The following is a 16847-nucleotide window of genomic DNA, read 5'->3' as shown; positions in this document are numbered from 1 at the left end:
AGTTGTGCCAAGAGCTGTTTGTGGAGAGTAAGCCTGCCCTGACTTCCCACCATCCCCTTGTTACATTCTCTCCTGCTAGCCTACAGCCCCTCACAACCCTGACATTAGCGGTGCAATAAAATGACAATAATGGAGCTATCCAGCCGTACAGTTTTGAGCCAGATGCCAGCTCAGACGTGGAAAATGAAGACGTATATGGATCTAGTCGTCTGCAAGTGGATGCATCAGAATGGAAAAGGGAAGGGAGCTTGTGGCCCACTAACTGTAGTTTGTACGTGACAACTACTATCTTTTTCAAATGCCTTTTTTTGTCTGCTCCTGATTCTTCACGAATGGAATAAAGACATACTCAGATATGCAGTTTTAATCTTAATTTTCTTAACATATGTCCTCCAACAGGGCTGCACGGTAGTGCAGTGGTTCATCAACCCCTGACCAATCTGTGTGAAGTTTGCATTTTCCCCCCTGTGCATGATATAGATCTTCTCTGGGTACTACAGCTTCCTCCCAGAGTCCAAAATGCTGCATCGGTTAATTGGTTACTTTAGTGTCTCTATGTGTTTGTGGGAGTGCATGTGTGCCCTGCAACAGGCTGGCGATCTGTCCAGGGTGTACCCAACAGTAGCCAGAACTGGCTTCAGCAACCCTGTGACCCAAAATGGGATAGAGTGGGAAAATGGATGGATGTTTTCCATCATGAGAAAAATGCCACAAGAACATGATAAAAACACCCAGAATGAACAATTTTCATTGGAGTGAGTCTTTAAAATATTATATATTTTATCTTTTATGTTTGATAAAAGGTTATATAATAAATTTATTCTATATTAAAAGCTTAAGTTTGTTAATTAACAACTTGTCAGCATCTAATTCAGTTCTTGATACAGAGACTGAATGATTCACAGTCACACAAATAAAAGTTGCTTTGTGTGTTTATTTCCTAGCTTTACATTTGAAGTCTAACAGTTGCTGCTATATTTAAATAAAATTCAGGTAAACAAAAACAGACCACAAACTGGTTTTAAAATGTAATCATTTAAAAGCATGGCTGTATTTGTTTTTTCACATTTCCAGGTACATGTGTAATGGCAAGATGGTGAAACAAACTTCTAAATTATTTAAAAGTGGGGGGAGAATAAACCCTTAGAAAATAAAATTCCATTTTTAAATAGTTAGTCACTGTTGTACGCTAACATGTACGATGTTTTACAGTAATTTACTAGCACAGTCAGCTGCAATCTTTTGCAGTAGTCCAACAAATCCCCCTTGGTAGCAAAGCAAACCTGCAGTTTGAGCTGTTCTTTGTAACTCTAGGTCAACAGTGTGTCCTCATACGATCTTTTCCGGTGCTGCACGCTGTGACAAAAATTGTCAGTCTGAGGGCTGCTGTCATTAAAGGTTTCTTTCACTGAACCGGACAAATAACAAACAGAAGCACCCCTGGAAGCTGAAGGTGTGACTTATAAGGAAGGAGCATGCAGAGAATAAGAAAGGAGATACAGAGAGGCACCTATGAGCGAAATGAAAAGTGAGGAGAAGAGGGTTAGCAGTGTGTGGGCAGAGAAAGGCCAGCTAGGTGAGCGTGGTGATGGGGACACAGGAAGGTTTGTGTGTTCCTGACATGTGCACGGAACACGCAGTCCTCTCTTCTGCCCCCATATCTTTTCCCTTCCTCTTTCTCTCTGGTCTTTAGGCCCCACATCATTCCCTTTTTCTCACCCACTCACTCCCTTTATCCTTTCCACTTACTTGTCCCTGAAAAAAAAAAAACATGACAGTCCTTATGTAAGGAAGAGAATAAGTGGGGGAGGGGAGACTATAACATAACATGACAAGAAATAGTTTCAACAAAAATGTATGGATAGTAACGAACAAAATGGAGAAGGATTAGCCGGACTGAACAAAACGATGTAACGATGTATGACCAAACATTGAGAATGGTAAAGAGAAAAGAAGGAAGGAAAGAACAAACAAACTGACCAAAGTAAGAACGAAGGAACAAAGGAAAGAAAAGTCAAAGAAAAATAAATGAAACAAAGCAACAAGGGAGGAAAGATGGAATATACACAAGAAAGGACGAAGGAAGCATAGAGCGATGGAAGACAGGATAGAAAGAAGGTATGGATAGACCAAGGAAGGAAGTAGGAATGGATGGATGGATGGATGGATGGATGGATGGATGGATGGATGGATGGATGGATGGATGGATGGATGGATGGATGGATGGATGGATGGATGGATGGATGGATGGATGGATGGATGGATGGATGGATGGATGGAATACAATAATGAAGAAAAGAAAGGAAGAAGGGGAACATTGATAGATAGAAAGAAAGTTAACAAAAATAGTTATAAAAAGTATCTAGAAACGGTTAAAAAGGCTCAATACGTCACAGCCAGTGCCTAAAATATGAGTTAAACTGCTATGTACAGTGTTGAGACAGAGTTACTTTCCACCTCTGATCTCATTGTTTTCTTTCACCCTCCTGCTCTCATCCCTCCCTCTTTCTGGCACTTTGCCTCTCTGAATGGCAGTGAGCCTGCTGAAAGTAGGCTAGGATTGACGCTCTCCTTGTGTCTGACTCACAGAGGGCTGTGGAAAACTGAAACCCACTGATTGCATTTAACTTTAGGCATCCAACTCCCATGCAGTGCATGATACAATAGAGCCTTCCACTTCTGTCTCAGCACCTCAGCACTGACGTTTATGGCTGCAATCACAAGAATAATTCTGATGCAGGGAACAATTTCAGAGGTGGCTGTTTGAAAACACTCCCAGGAAAAGAGTAAAAATCCAACTGCATATAATACTAAAACACTAAAATGAACACAACCTATTTTTGGTCAAACAGAAGTATGTAACGAAAAGGACTATTGGGATGCATCCTATTTAGTAGAATAAAACATTTCTATGTCAAGAGTCTCTTTAATAACTGCTTTATTATGAAATAATGTCAGAGCTTATTTAAAGAACTTCAGCAATGCTGTATTCCTCCAAGGTTTTACTCTTCACTCCACACTTACTTTGTTTGGCAAGTAATACATAATGCAAGAATATTTTATTTTGGAAAGGACCTGGCATAGAGAGCCTCTGAGGCAGTGCTCTCTGTCCGGGACACAACTCTTACAGAATCCTCTTTATTAAGTGGACAGGGAGAAAATTCCATCCCAAAAAAGGAATTACTATGTCCTACTGAGGGATGGACTGAGAAATGTCTGGCTCAGAATTAAATTTCAAGCCACATATACTCAAGTAGAGATATTTAAATACATTGTTATGAAAAATATTATATGTGTTTAATGTTACCAGAGGGTAAGGTTTTGATGGAGACTAATGCAATAACTTCATCAACCTAGCACCGGGGTCTGCACGCTTTGGCACTGGAGCCACATCTCTTTAATCCCTCCATTCTGGCTCTTTAGTCTGGACAAAAATAATCCTAATGATTTTGGTTCATTTGTTTAAGTATTGCCTTTTATGTTTAGAATTTTAAACATGTGAAATAATTGAGCAAAATGCTGGCAAAAGGTTTGATTTAATGTCAGAGTGGTTCATTATTAGAATAGATTCTTATCTTCTGCTGTACAACGGTGTCTAGGTGCTGTTCAACAGCTAAGTTCTTAAACTATATACCTGCTATTGCTTTTACACGTTAATTGAATTCTAAACTGTTGTCATGTTTGTTAAAAGGACGACAGTGCACCAAAGTCGTGATGATGGAAAATTTTTGGTTTGTTTTTTGGTCACACCAGGACCAAGTGTTTAAAAGTCTGTTTGACTCTCTGTTCTTTTCACTTTCATAACTTTCACAATTTTTAGAAAAAAATTCCAATAACATTTTATTGAAAAAATTAAGAATTTAATGATAAATTTAATTTACTGTTTGTCACATTAAAAATAAAGTAATCTGATAAAACACATTATGTTCATTGTCTCAGCAGAATAAAACATTTTGCTGTGACCAAATCTTGCTATATGACCACAATGTGCTACAATGTTGAAATCATAGTAAAAGTTTGTTCAAATGATTTGGATTTTAATAGAACATATGTTCTGCTAGGTCAGGGGTCTGCAACCTTTAACACTGAAAGAGTCATTTGGTCCAGTTTTTTAATGACCAAATCCCACTGAGAGCTGCAAAGCATTCGTCACATAAAGTAATTCTTGACTTCTTTTGCTTTTGAAAGCGGCAAATACAAGTTCCTTTGCAAAATAAAATTCACTCTGTGTCAAATAAGATCATCTTGTTGCAGCAGATTTACTTGAGTTAAAAGTCCAACAAAGCCTAGTCCAACATGGAAACCGTAGATGGATGGATGGATGGATGGATAGATGGATGGATGGATGGATGATAACAACTATGGCTCTGGCATTAAAAACAATTACATAAATTTGTTGTGCATGTTGTCAATAAGATACCAGCTACTTCAGTGTTTCATATTGTTCTAGTCTTGTCTAACATTCTGGATGCATTGCTGAATTGGAGCAAAATCTGGATTAAATTAAACTCGTGTTTTCAGTTTAGCAGAGAAGTTGAATACTAAGTGAAAAATAAAAGACGTCTCCGGTTCAGAAGTTCATACTTTATTATCCAAACTGAAATTCATTAAAGCAGAGCTCAGCCTTTTTAATTTTACCTTTGTTATTTTAGATAATACACTGCATGCACGGCACAGAGGGGGGGCTCATCTCTGCCAAGAAAGAAATTACTGGATTTAGACAACTACCTATGTTTTAATGTGTAGCTGAAAGGGCAAACATCAGCCCCCTACTTTCAATACATAACATGAGATCTGGGGATTATTATGTAGGTGCCTTCAAAGACAAACCAACCTTTTTCATAAACACTCAAGCTCTCAGTTTCATTTTTGTTTTGCCAAGTTTACAGCAGATTGGACTGTGCAGCAGACTTCAGGAAACAGTTGAGGGGGTTAGAAAAAAATTGGTTGGTTGGCTCGAGAAAGAAGACTGATCAAATTTCTTTCAGTGGGGTGGAGAAAGTCTGTCAGAGTTATGCAATGTTGTTGGGATAGGGAGCTAGAAGGGGCGTAAACAAAACTACTTTCAAGTCGAACAGGCCTAACCGTTGCCTGGTAACAAACATTTACCAGACCAGGAAAACACGCCCAGCTTTCCAAGAGGAAACGGCCTGGCCTCACGAGCACAGTGCAGACTAGTGGTTTCCCGAAAATACGCTAAGAGACAGGGCCGAGCAAAACAAAGCCTGTCAGGGGTTTCGAATAACTGTGCCTCTATAATTTTCATCTGACTTGGCCAATCTGAACGAACACAAGCAGTAAACAAACAAACAAACCAACCACACAAATAACTCAGACTGCAGTCAAACTTAATCCAGTCTACATTCTTTATGTGTAGTGAATTTGCAGACACTCAAGGAAAAACTTGAAAACTTTTATGACTTTACAAAGATATTATTATTTTCATTAAAAAAGGGCTGATGCATCCTATGGCAATAAACTTTTCAGTATTTAGGTAATATTGTGAATTATTAACAATATGCTGTTAGGGAAAACCTTATAATAATTGCTAATTTTAATAAATTTTAGGCTGTTCTTATTTCCCTCTAGCAAATTACTGTACACCCTGCTTCTGACGTCTGAGTTTGCCCTTACAGAATGGTTAGTTTTTTTGTTTTTGTTTTTACAGTATGGCGGATTTATTTCCACAAAATGTGTTACGACGATTAAAGACCAGTTTTAAAGAGGCTACGTGTCACTTAGCGAAATGTTGAAGCCAGAGGCTTTAGATAGAAACGTCTGACTACAGACACTGTGTTTCACCTTCTCCCCGGCGATCAAACATGCTAGCTTGTTATGTGGTACGCGACAAAATAACAACTCGTAGAAAATGAGCCACGCTCGAACTACTTTCTATTAGCGTCCGGTATGCCACGAACAAACGTACAAATAAACGAAAACTGTTTAAAACGACGCAAAAACGTCGCGAGTTGATGTTTAATAAGCCTCTGCTTGGTCGTGTATGTACTCCGCACAGAAAGAATCCGGAAGCCATATTGTGTGCTTCTGCCCAAGTCTTGTTGCCACGGAAACCGGTTGCTAAGCGGCAAAACAAAAAAGGACCAAATTTATACGTCTTTGCGTCAGAAGCGACGGCGTTTCCATGGTGACAGAACGCTGCACACACATACTGCAAACCCCATGGATAGCACATGGTCCCTGCGACTTCTTTTACAACAAGGAATCTTTTTTTCCACTATGTTTAGGATTAAAATAGATTTTATTTGGTCACTTGCAATTTTAGACGTTAATGCGCTGCCATAGTATGTTTTGTCATAAACAATTATTGTTACTAAGTACGCGCATTTGTCAGCTGTGTATAATTTGGTGCATCTCATCAAATCAGACAAAATTACTCCGTGTTTTTCTTAGGCTGCGCTCGTGTGCGTTTTCAGTCATTCGCCTTAATAATTCCTAATCATGAAAAACTTCCACTGACGGAGTTAGTCATCCCGCCACAGCAGCGCAGCCCCGGCAGCGGGAGCGCGGACGGGACACAGCGTCCTCCGTGAATCCTCGCTAATGACGTTGTTCGGTGCTCTGACTAATCACTCGTTATCCCGTACTCCTTCCCTTTTCGCTCACCACTTTTCACACATCAGCTGTAGCTGTAACCTTTTCGCAGCAGCATGCCCGCCCAGTAACACTGTTTGACATCAGAGCCTGGTATTTCAGCGGCTCATTCATGAGATGCCACGCGGTCTTCCCGTTTGTCGGAATGTGGGGCGACCCCAAGCAAAGCCAGCCTCCCACCTGCAACATTCCCAGTCCTGTCTGCGTGTAGGCATACATGTGAATCACTTATGTTCGTCTATTTACAATGACAAGAACTGATTTCCGTCATTGCTGCCCACTCGCGTTGCTTTTAATGGAAATTTTTGCGAGAAAAAAAAATCATTGATTAAAAAACTGAGAAACTTTTGCCATTGACTCCTAAAAGTTGGTAGAGTCGCATGTTTACTTATAGTCTCTACTTTAATCCATACGAAGAACAATATGGGAGTGTTCACCTATGAAAAGGAGGCTTTTCTCTGATTAATATCTAAACTTACAAAGTCATGGGCGTGTCTTGAGAAACTTTCCTGCAGGATTTCCCTCATACCGACGGGATTCCACCCCGCAACCATGCCTCTGTTCCACTATTGAAGATAAAATAGATAAGATCAATTGTTCACTGGGCAAAAATTGTAACCACTGAGTAAAAAAAAAGATGATAAGCCTACCCCATAAAATAAATCACGACTTCCTATAGATAAAAATATGTTCCAATATTAGTCGCAAAAATAGATATTTTCCATTTCTATCACTGAAGTTTTTCAAAAAATTTCCTCTCGTCAGACGGTGAGAAAATCTCTAGCATGTGGACTTAAAAAAAACTATTATTATCCGTTGGCGAGGTAAGCTTTTGGTACGTTTCAGTGTTAGAGGGAATCCCTCAACGTCACCAAGGATACCAAACACAACACGAGGCTCAAATATGGGCATGTACGTCAGCGGAACTCCTATCCGGGGCGGGGCGTGAAATGTAGAAATGCCTTGGTTTGTTGAGATGGCTTCATTCATACGACACGACCCGCCGCTGCTCACCGTGTTATAAACCAAAGCCCTCCGGTGCTCGGCTGATGGACTATATGGACATGAGATAGCGCGCCGAGGAGCGGAGAAGGGATGTACAGCTGAGTTTTTACGACGTTTCAAGAAGATCGCTCTCCCACGAAACGCGGAGAACTGGAACTAACTTCTTCATGCAACTTCTTTGGAAAGAAACCAGGACGATCTCTCACGGGAATAACAAAACGTTTTACAAAGGTAAGACCACTTTTATGATTAAGTGACAGCACGTTAGCGAGGACTTTCCCGAAATTTTCGGAATGGTTTTGCGCTTTGAACGAGGCAAAAAATGTCTTGTTATTTTTTTCTGCAAAGGAGGATGAAATAGTCTCCCCCTCCCAAAAATGAAAAGAAAAAAAAAAATCATTTTTTTATTTTCACATGTGTCCCCGCTGCAGGTGATTTGGCGCACTCTCTGGTCACTGCAGGCGTCTCGTTCTCTTTCGGTCCCTGCGGGGAGATGTACCAAGGGTTCCCCGGTGACCCCGACAGTGGATCCCGTGGAAGCTCGTCTCCATCCATAGAGTCCCAATATCTGTCCTCAGTGGACTCCTTCGGGAGCCCGCCCACCACTAGTGCTCCACAGGTAAGATAGACCTGTTGGTACATTAAAAGAAAAAAAAACAATCAAGGTAATATTAATTTTGACCCAAGGTGTGATCCGTAACTTGGCCTGATCTATATGTTCAGATGACTATGCAATAATACACTTCTGAAATCAAGTCTTCCGGAAAATAACTCTTGCTAAACCATATTGTATTTTAAAACATACTTATTAGGGACGCGACCAACTCCTTAAATCGATAAATTTTCTACTTCATGAGAACAGTTAGACATTAGTTTCACACTGGTCTATACAATCTTCCAGACGCGACTGCCGCTTTGAAAACTTGCTCCGGCTGCACGCCGCAGAGCGGAAGACAGCATGCTGGAACTCTATTACGTAAGCACCGAAGCCCCACCCCTCCCCGCTAACGCTTCGCTCCGTCCACACGCTCTGCTTTCCCATAGGCTTTGCCGTGACGTAAACCCGTGTTCTATTTTGGAGCGCTACGTCGCGTTGCCAGGGGGAACACCGGGGGTGTGACGAAGGAGGAGGAGGGGTTAACAGGCCGTTCGAGCAAAATGATTGGTCGACCCGGCAGCCATTTAGAGACCGTCGCAACGACTACACACGCTTTTAAATGGTTATTAATGGAACCTGGGACTAAAATAAAACAACGGCAAGAGCAAGATCCAATTTTGGCCCAACACCAGACAGTGTTATGACACAGCAATAATGTTGAACTAGAATAGAATAGAATAGAATAGAATAGAATAGAATAGAATAGAATTTAGTGATCCCACAAAGGGGAAATTACGTTGTTACCGTAGCTCTATTAAAAACAGCAAAGAGATAATAAATAATAGGTTAAAAATATTTTATTGGTTAAAAAAACAGCTAATTCATGGATAACTTTTTATCTAAACTCAAACTTAAGTTTTTAGCATTCAGCAGATGCCCTGAAGTTTTAATTCAAACAAGTTGGTTTCTTAAAATCTGCACCTTATTTCAGACTTTGATTCGTTTTGAAAACACACGTTTTTTGTAAATCTAAAATAAACTTAAGTTGATGATTTCGTGATGGTTCTAAAAAAGCTAGAAATACAATCTCAATGTTAGTTCAGTTAAATGCATTTTTTGTTCCCTTTACAACAACATTTAAAATGGAATCAATATGTGAATGCTTTTGTCCTAGGTTTTTCTCTATGTGAAGTGTAACTGCTCATATCTTTTGCTCAGGAGTGTGTGTCAGCAGGCACTGGCTTGAGCATTGTGGGTAGTGGGCCAGGAACAAGCGCTGGAGGTGAGATGCCCGGATCATTCGTTCCCACTGTCACCGCCATCACCACCAGTCAGGACCTGCAGTGGTTGGTGCAACCAACCCTCATCTCCTCCCAGGCCTCTGGACAAAGTAGTTCCACCGGCACCACAACTATGACCCAGCCAGTATCACTGGTTGACCCCTATGATATGCCCGGACCCAGTTTTTCCTCTGGGTCTGGTTACACTCCTTCATCTTCAGAAGCTTCAGGGTCAGCACCTGGCCCAATGCGCCAATCCAGAACCCGCAGCCGCCGTGCCCGAGAAGAGTCTGTGAGTGAAGATGGAGATATTTGTGTGTTAGTAAGTTTGAGTGCTTGAGTTGGTTGCTTGTTGACTATTCTATGTTTAAAAAAAAAAAGTTTCCTTTTTTGTGTTAATTCAGACCTTTTATTTATGTTTAACACTACTGCCTACACATTAAAATTATATTTTTCAAATAAAAACCAGTCTTTAATTAAGTTGTTTTTTTCATTTACTGCAGTTGACACCTGAAGAAGAGGAAAAGAGACGCGTTCGTCGAGAGAGAAACAAGCTGGCTGCTGCCAAATGCAGAAACCGTAGACGGGAGCTCACGGACAGACTGCAGTCGGTGAGTTCCGTTCTCTTTTAACTACCAGAACACGTGATTATTATTATTTACTTTAAGTAATCTTAAGTCTCATTATAGAGTAAAAATAGTCTTTATTTGTACAGATATAGGCAATGGGGTGTAATAAAGATTCTCCTGAGAGACCTTTGTATCCTCAGCATTTACATTGGGAGCTCTTTTCTGAGATTGACTGCCATGAAAGCGAAGGAATGCTGTCCAATTGGATGAAAAATTCACTAAATCTATTATTATCTTCTTTTTGTCTGCTGCACATTTTGTCTCCAGCACATCCCTCACTTTTTTCTTTGTCCTCTAAACGTTTTCTCCAATGTTTTTTTTCATTCTCTGTAACCCCTCACAGGAGACTGACATCCTGGAGGAAGAGAAAGCAGAATTGGAAGCGGAGATATCAGAGCTGCAAAAAGAGAAAGAGCGTCTGGAGTTTGTCCTCGTGGCCCACCAGCCGAATTGCAAGATTCCATACCAGGACCAGCCTCAGCAGAGTTCGATGCAGCTTCCCCCGGTGCAGCCCCAGCTACCTACCCCAGCCTTACAGCCACCTGTTTCCATTGTGGGCTTGACTGTGAAGGAAGACTCTTTCTATATGCCACCTGCCTACCCAACCCATCCGGCCCCCACACAGCCCCAGCCTCCAGGACAGCAGCAGCAAGTCCAGCAGCCACAACCAGGATTAATGCAGGAGGTAGAGTTTTCTAGTTCTTTCTATGGCTCAAGTGAGTCGGCACCTGGTGGGCCATGCCTTATGGCCAGTGACAGTGGTGGTGGTGTTAACCATGACGATGCGGCCATTGGCAGCTACAACGCCTCATACACATCTTCATTTGTGTTCACCTACCCAGAGGGAGCCTGCGGGGTCAGTGCCAACCAGCGGAACAGCAGTAGCGAGCAGTCATCTGATTCCTTGAACTCGCCCTCTCTGCTGGCGCTCTGAGCAACTAACACATGACTATACATTTAACACACACACACACACAAGATGATCAGTGCAAGAAAAGGCTGAGACATGTACAATAGTACAGTAAAAGGATGGAAGCACTCAGTCTCAGATCTTGGAAAAAAAAACACCTAATTGGAGCCATGTTTACACCATTTCAATAACAAATTATACAAAATATACTCAAATCAATCCAACTTTTTGTTGTTGACCAAATAAATAAAGTTTTATTTTTTATTAATGAGCATACTGGCAACACTCCACGATACGTGAATGGAAAGTGAGTTATACACGTGCTGTGTGTTGCCAATTTTAAGTGCTTTTAATTATTAGATAATTCACAATGAATTCTTTGATGCAGATACTCTATTGGAGTACAGTTTAACATGCTCGTGCTTCACACCAACAAGCACAAGTGCCCCCACCTTGTTCCCTCTGTCGGTTGTCCTTTTGCTAGTGCTGTTGCTCTCATCCGTTTCCATTCTTTTCTCCCCTCTTCTTATTGTTGAATGTATTTGTGAAAGTCTGAAATAGGGATGAAGGACAATTTGTGCAGGGTCTTTTCTTGTGGGAGACAGACTGCTGATCTCTCACTCACCTCTTACTCTTCACCTGCTCGCCTTCTCTCTGCTTCTTCATTTGCTGCTTGGACTTGGCAAATTCGGGATCTCAGTGTCACAGCATCCTCCGAGTCATGTGCTTTCTTCTTTTGTTTAAAAGAAAATGAAAAAAAAATGTCTTCGGCTGTCTACCTGCCATACGAACCATCTCTGCCCATCTCTGTTTTTTTTTTCCTCCTCTGTCTCTATGTTCCTCCAACTCTTTGAAGTCTTCGATTCCCGAGAGCCTCGAGAACCCGTCCAGCCCTTGGAACCTTGAGTGAAAGCCGACCAGACTAACATGCCTTTTTGCGCCCTGTCTTTCAAGGATAAGGACACACCTCCCATATCAGAGGAAGCTTTTCTTGGAGCTTGATGCTCAGATCACTTCAATGACATATAGCTACAATCTTAAAGCATGCTGAGCCATTTTACTTGTTGTTCATGCAGTTAAGAATACTTTTGATCTGTTTTAACGCTGGAGAACATTTGAAAAGAAACCAAGGAAGTTTAGAGGAAGAGGTGAAATTCTGCTGAACTCTCAGTTGAGGAGGATTCCTTTCTAAACATTCCACTTTTGGGATCTACTGTTGAGAAAAAGAAGCCAAATATGAAACAAAGCAAAAAAAAAAAAAACAGTTCTGTTCTTGCCGGCTGGATTACAGACCTCAGAAAAATTATGTCAAACAGCCTCAAAACCACGAGTCTATATGCTTGTATTCTAACTAACAGGAGTCAGAAAAAACTGAAGACTGCAGCAGCAACTCTTGTTTTTGGGTCATAAACTATCAAATGTGAGTCGATGCCTTTCTTTAGAGGAGGGACGCTATGTGTTTTGGATTTGTACTCCTTCAACGTAAAGGTTGAGACAGCCTCTAGTAGTTGGGCTCAGTGGCCTCTGTGCCTTCCTCAGTCATCTGACAGGAGATGAGGTGCGTTTATTGTGAGTGTGTCCACTCGGAGGCACCGGGCCCGTTTCTTTCTTTCTTTATGGAGGTTGATTTGGCGAGTGAGCACGCAGAAAGACAAAAAGAGGGGAACGTGTGGGCTAATTATTGTGGAGCGAGCGTCCTATCTTTGCCTGTGAAATTGTACAATTTGTTTTTTTCTGGACGTTTGAGTGAGACTTGTTATATATTTTTATTGTTTATTTGTTTGTATGATTCACCGTTTTGCATTGATCTCTGCTTTCTCCTGTGCTGTTTGCATTTCTTGTATTTTTATTTTTTTAATCTGCTGTTTTGAAAGACAGATTTCCAAATAACTGTTACTATTAGTACTGCCTTGTACTTATTGTTTCATTATTTTATTGTATTTTGATTTGGCAACTTTAGAGGCATGTTGTGCACTACAAAAAATATACTGTACACTTACACACATGTACATCTATACAGGTAGCATGTATATGAATAAGTGTATGTGCCATGATTGTAAAGTATGAATGTCTGCAGACAGAAATGGAATAATTTTTCCAATGAAGAGCAAAAGTAAAAAGAAACAATATTTTTTCTAGAGGACCAAAAATGTTTTTAAAAAAAGAAAGAAAGGTTGAGTTTAAAAGTACAGCCCAATTCCTGAACATGAAGCACGACGTCACTGCCTCTGTCAATGTGTATTTATGTTTTATTAACAATATAAAGCGCTATCCAAGTTGCATTTAAAGTGTTTATTATGATGATTTCATGAGGTTGTGGTAATGCCTTTGTTTGAGTTGTTTGTCGCCTGTGAGGTCTGTCCAAAAGCTACTGACACCTTGATGCCACTTGATCCTATTCGGAAAGTGTGGAGAAAACAAAGTCATCCAGTGATTGAATGTTACCATTAATACTTTTCAAGTGTTCAGAAGACAACATAATTTCTTACCTGTGGAAAATTTCCCTGCAAAGTTTGCTTGCTACCAGCCAAGTGTGCTCAATAGAAGCATTTTAAAAAGAAATGTGTGTTTGAAGGAGATGGTTTCAGCTTTGGCTGACGGACCAATCAAGTTAATTCATGTTTGCACTTGAGAAAATATGTTGTCTTTGAGTTTAAAAAATGTGATTGTATTTGCTGAAAAAAAAGCTTTATTTTCATGAAATAAACATCCTGAAAATGTTTTATTTTTTCTAAAAGAATACTATGAATGCTTGTTCCAATGTGGCTCCTGGTGGTCAGAAAATGGGCAGACCTCTGTTTAAAAAAACAAACAAAAGCATCTTAAATGACAACTGTGCTTTTACAAATGGTGGAAGTGCCTTTTCACTTCCTCCACGTCAAATTGTTAAAAATAATATCTTCTAGTGTCAGAATAAGCATAAAATATAATCAACGTTCTCATGTACATAGATTTTTGTGGTGCTACTTATATCGAACTGCGATGATAAGGCATTGCCGCATGGAATGATGGTGTCTGTCAGCCATTACCAAGGCTGGAAATGAATGAAAATGGCTGCTTGACTTTGAATAGAAGCTAACAACAGTAAATTGCCTTTAGCAGAAGCTCTGAGAACTCAGTAATCATGCTGTGGTTTCCCCACAGACAATTTCAGTTGTCTGCAAATCTTTCAGTGCGATAAACTGACCTTAATGAGCCATGAAGTGTATCTGTACTCCACTCTCAAGTCCTGCTAACCTCTAAATACGTTATCTGATTTGTTTCTCTAAACTGTCCGTTTTAATATCTGTTTGAAAACAAACAAAAGTGCTACATTGGAAATGGTGTAATAAAATAAATCAACGTTGAATAATGTTATAAGAGAGAGGACCTGCCTGCATCCTACATGTACTGTACAATGGCTGTAATCGTGCCAACTGAAAAGAGCTTTTACTATTTTTCTATGATGAGGTGAATGTAACATGTCTTTATTTTTCCACTGTTCCCACATGAGCTCGGAGTTGGCATTTTTTCTGTTATCACATGCAATACTTAAAATCCTCTTGGATGATCATCATGTAGCAAAACTTGCAGTTACTGGACTCTGCTACTATTATGTCAAGTGTGACCATGTATTTCTTTGCTTTTGTTACACTTTTGAAAGCTAACCTAATGTTTAAAATCCCATCTGTTTGGAGGCAATTATTGTCAGAAACACAGATAAAGATCAATCTTTGAATTTGTTGATGAGGGATATTGATGCCAACTCTAAAAAGAGGATTTATAGGTCAATTTTTTCCCACCAATATTGAGTCATTTTATCAAGAACATAGTTTACAATTTTGCTCCCATGAATTTCTAAAAAAAATACTGGAGATTTCACATTTTTCAAGGAGACTTATGTAAAAGTACTTCAATTATGGGATTAGGGCACCTTTATTTTAAACATAAACATTTACACAACAGTTGCAGTCTTTTCTTTCTTTCAATAAACTGTAATAGTTGAATGAACTTTCTCCTGAATTAGTTGGACCAAATGCCATTTATTTGCAGTTTGTGAAAACCAACACAAATAAAGACAATATTTAAAAAATAGTTCATCTGCTTCTGAATTTGTTTTTTTATTTTTATTTTTTGTTTAGTATTAGTGAATTTGAAAATGTAATTTAATGTGTAGTGGAAACATTTAGCTTTTCTCTTTTCCATTTTTATGATAATTGGAATATTTTGACACACCTGCATGTCCACAAAGATTCAATTTGTCCCAGTATGTAATGGATAATAAAATTAAGAGAAAGATATACCAAATTAGTTCCAAGTTCAGTAAACATATGTCCCCTAATAAGAGTCTTCAGTTGCACAAATTAAATGGTAAATGGCGTGGATAATTGATTTGAGGATTTCAATTCAAAACCATGAGGGTAGCTGTCTTTATCCATTCCACTAGTTAGTTATTACAACTATTTGTGGCTGCTTTCCTGTTTATTTCAACTTCCTAACTAGTGCTTAAAAATAATTCTTCATGCATTAAATTAAACACCCATTAAGGTCTGTCAATCCTGCCTCCTAAAAAGAATAATTCTACCCCAGTTAGAGCTACAATTATGGTCAGATTGTTATAATTTTTCACGTTTAGTCATATTTTCTGTGACTGCAAGTCTCTTTGTATTTTATGCGTCTGCTTTCTGTATCTTTGAATCTTCTCTACCACCAGTGCTCACATGGCAAGCTGCAGGAACAGTCATGACATGAGTAATTCTGCTGGTAGAAGGAGGATTTAGGGGGGAAGTAGTGCAATAAAAAATGTCAAGATTTTTTCTTCTGGTCATTTATTAATAATTAAAAAAAAAGGTTAAACGTTTAACTGCTGTTTCATGAATGTTTTTAAGAAAAATGTGAAAATGTGACATTTTAGCAAATTAAACATGTCCTATACGTTTAATAAAACAGAAGAAAAAGAAATAAATTCAGTTTAACTGAACCCCACTGTAAAACCTCCAAACAAAATTTTCCAATGAGTTATTTTACTCAGTTTTATTAAATTAAACAAAACTACTCCCTTGTTTTAATTATTTATTTACTTTGCTGGTTACAGTTATGAGGACAAAACCAGTAGTCTTTGTGTTTTGTAAAATTTGTAGCATTTATTTAAACTTTGCACAATAATATTGGCACAACATTGGAAACTGCAGGTAATTTATGATTGGAAATTTGTATGATCCATCCATCTTCTTGACCCGCTGGATCCCTTTCGGGGTCACGGGGCTGCCGGGGCCTAACCTGGCTACTGTTGGGCGAAGGCGGAGCAGACCCTGGACAAGTCACTAGCATGTTGCAGGGCTGTTTTTATCTTGTTTTTTTTTTTTTTTTTTAAATCTTTTTTAAATTTTTGTTGCCTAAATTCAAACGTTTTCTAAAATCATATATCTTTATGTTACTAATCAATTTACTGTTTGTTTTTACACATGCAAGGATAAATATTTGGAGAACTATTTTCTACATCCACCTGAGTAATGTCACTTTGAAATAGTTAAGCACAACTTTGGGATATTATTCTCTCCTTTCTCCATGCGTTAGTAAGTAAAACTCTTCCCTTAATAAGTAAAAAAAAACCTCACCTCTCAAAAAACAGTTGTGTTCTTTATAACAAAAGGGCCTCACAATTGCAATAAAGTTATATAAGTACAGACTATTGATGTGGCAAATAACTATAAAGTTAAAATAATATTGTATTTTATTAATATAATTGTTTGTAGCACTAGTAGTCGTAATGTTAGTTGTAATGTTGGTTGTGTTATTTTTGACTTCATGTGAGTCATGCTCTCTATCAACCT

General features: G+C 39.2%; 1 protein-coding gene across 5 annotated transcripts; it reads left to right on the top strand.

Moving 5' to 3' along the window:
• Positions 1 to 7595: 7595 nt before the first annotated feature.
• fosb (FosB proto-oncogene, AP-1 transcription factor subunit) lies at positions 7596 to 13756 on the top strand. Of its 5 annotated transcripts, none has more exons than XM_011482525.4 (6): positions 7596 to 7848; positions 8049 to 8236; positions 9434 to 9817; positions 9999 to 10106; positions 10468 to 10809; positions 10967 to 13756. In XM_011482525.4, exons 1-6 carry the CDS (start codon positions 7785 to 7787, stop codon positions 11030 to 11032), a joined length of 1152 nt encoding a protein of 383 aa, XP_011480827.1. In that variant the 5' UTR covers positions 7596 to 7784; the 3' UTR covers positions 11033 to 13756. The 5 variants fall into 5 exon arrangements, with proteins under 5 accessions (XP_011480827.1, XP_011480828.1, XP_004075433.1 ...); XM_011482526.4 differs by having other exon boundaries at positions 7597 to 7848; positions 11891 to 13756; XM_004075385.5 differs by having other exon boundaries at positions 7597 to 7848; positions 9434 to 9787; positions 10468 to 13756.
• Positions 13757 to 16847: the final 3091 nt, after the last annotated feature.

The sequence above is a fragment of the Oryzias latipes genome, chromosome 13 (assembly GCF_053564925.1).
Source record: "Oryzias latipes strain Hd-rR chromosome 13, Olatipes_Hd-rR_3.1".
NCBI classification, from domain to species: domain Eukaryota; kingdom Metazoa; phylum Chordata; class Actinopteri; order Beloniformes; family Adrianichthyidae; genus Oryzias; species Oryzias latipes.
The sequence above is the reverse complement of the archived record's forward strand: the minus strand, read 5'-3'. Positions and strand labels throughout refer to the sequence as shown.

Excerpts from the sequence above, each read along its gene's own strand:
- fosb (XM_011482524.4), top strand. The coding sequence starts at position 7,785 with ATGCAACTTCTTTGGAAAGAAACCAGGACGATCTCTCACGGGAATAAC. Across the intron at positions 7,849-8,048 it reads TAACAAAACGTTTTACAAAG|GTGATTTGGCGCACTCTCTG; the intron begins GTAAGACCACTT and ends TCCCCGCTGCAG. Across the intron at positions 10,107-10,467 it reads TCACGGACAGACTGCAGTCG|GAGACTGACATCCTGGAGGA; the intron begins GTGAGTTCCGTT and ends AACCCCTCACAG.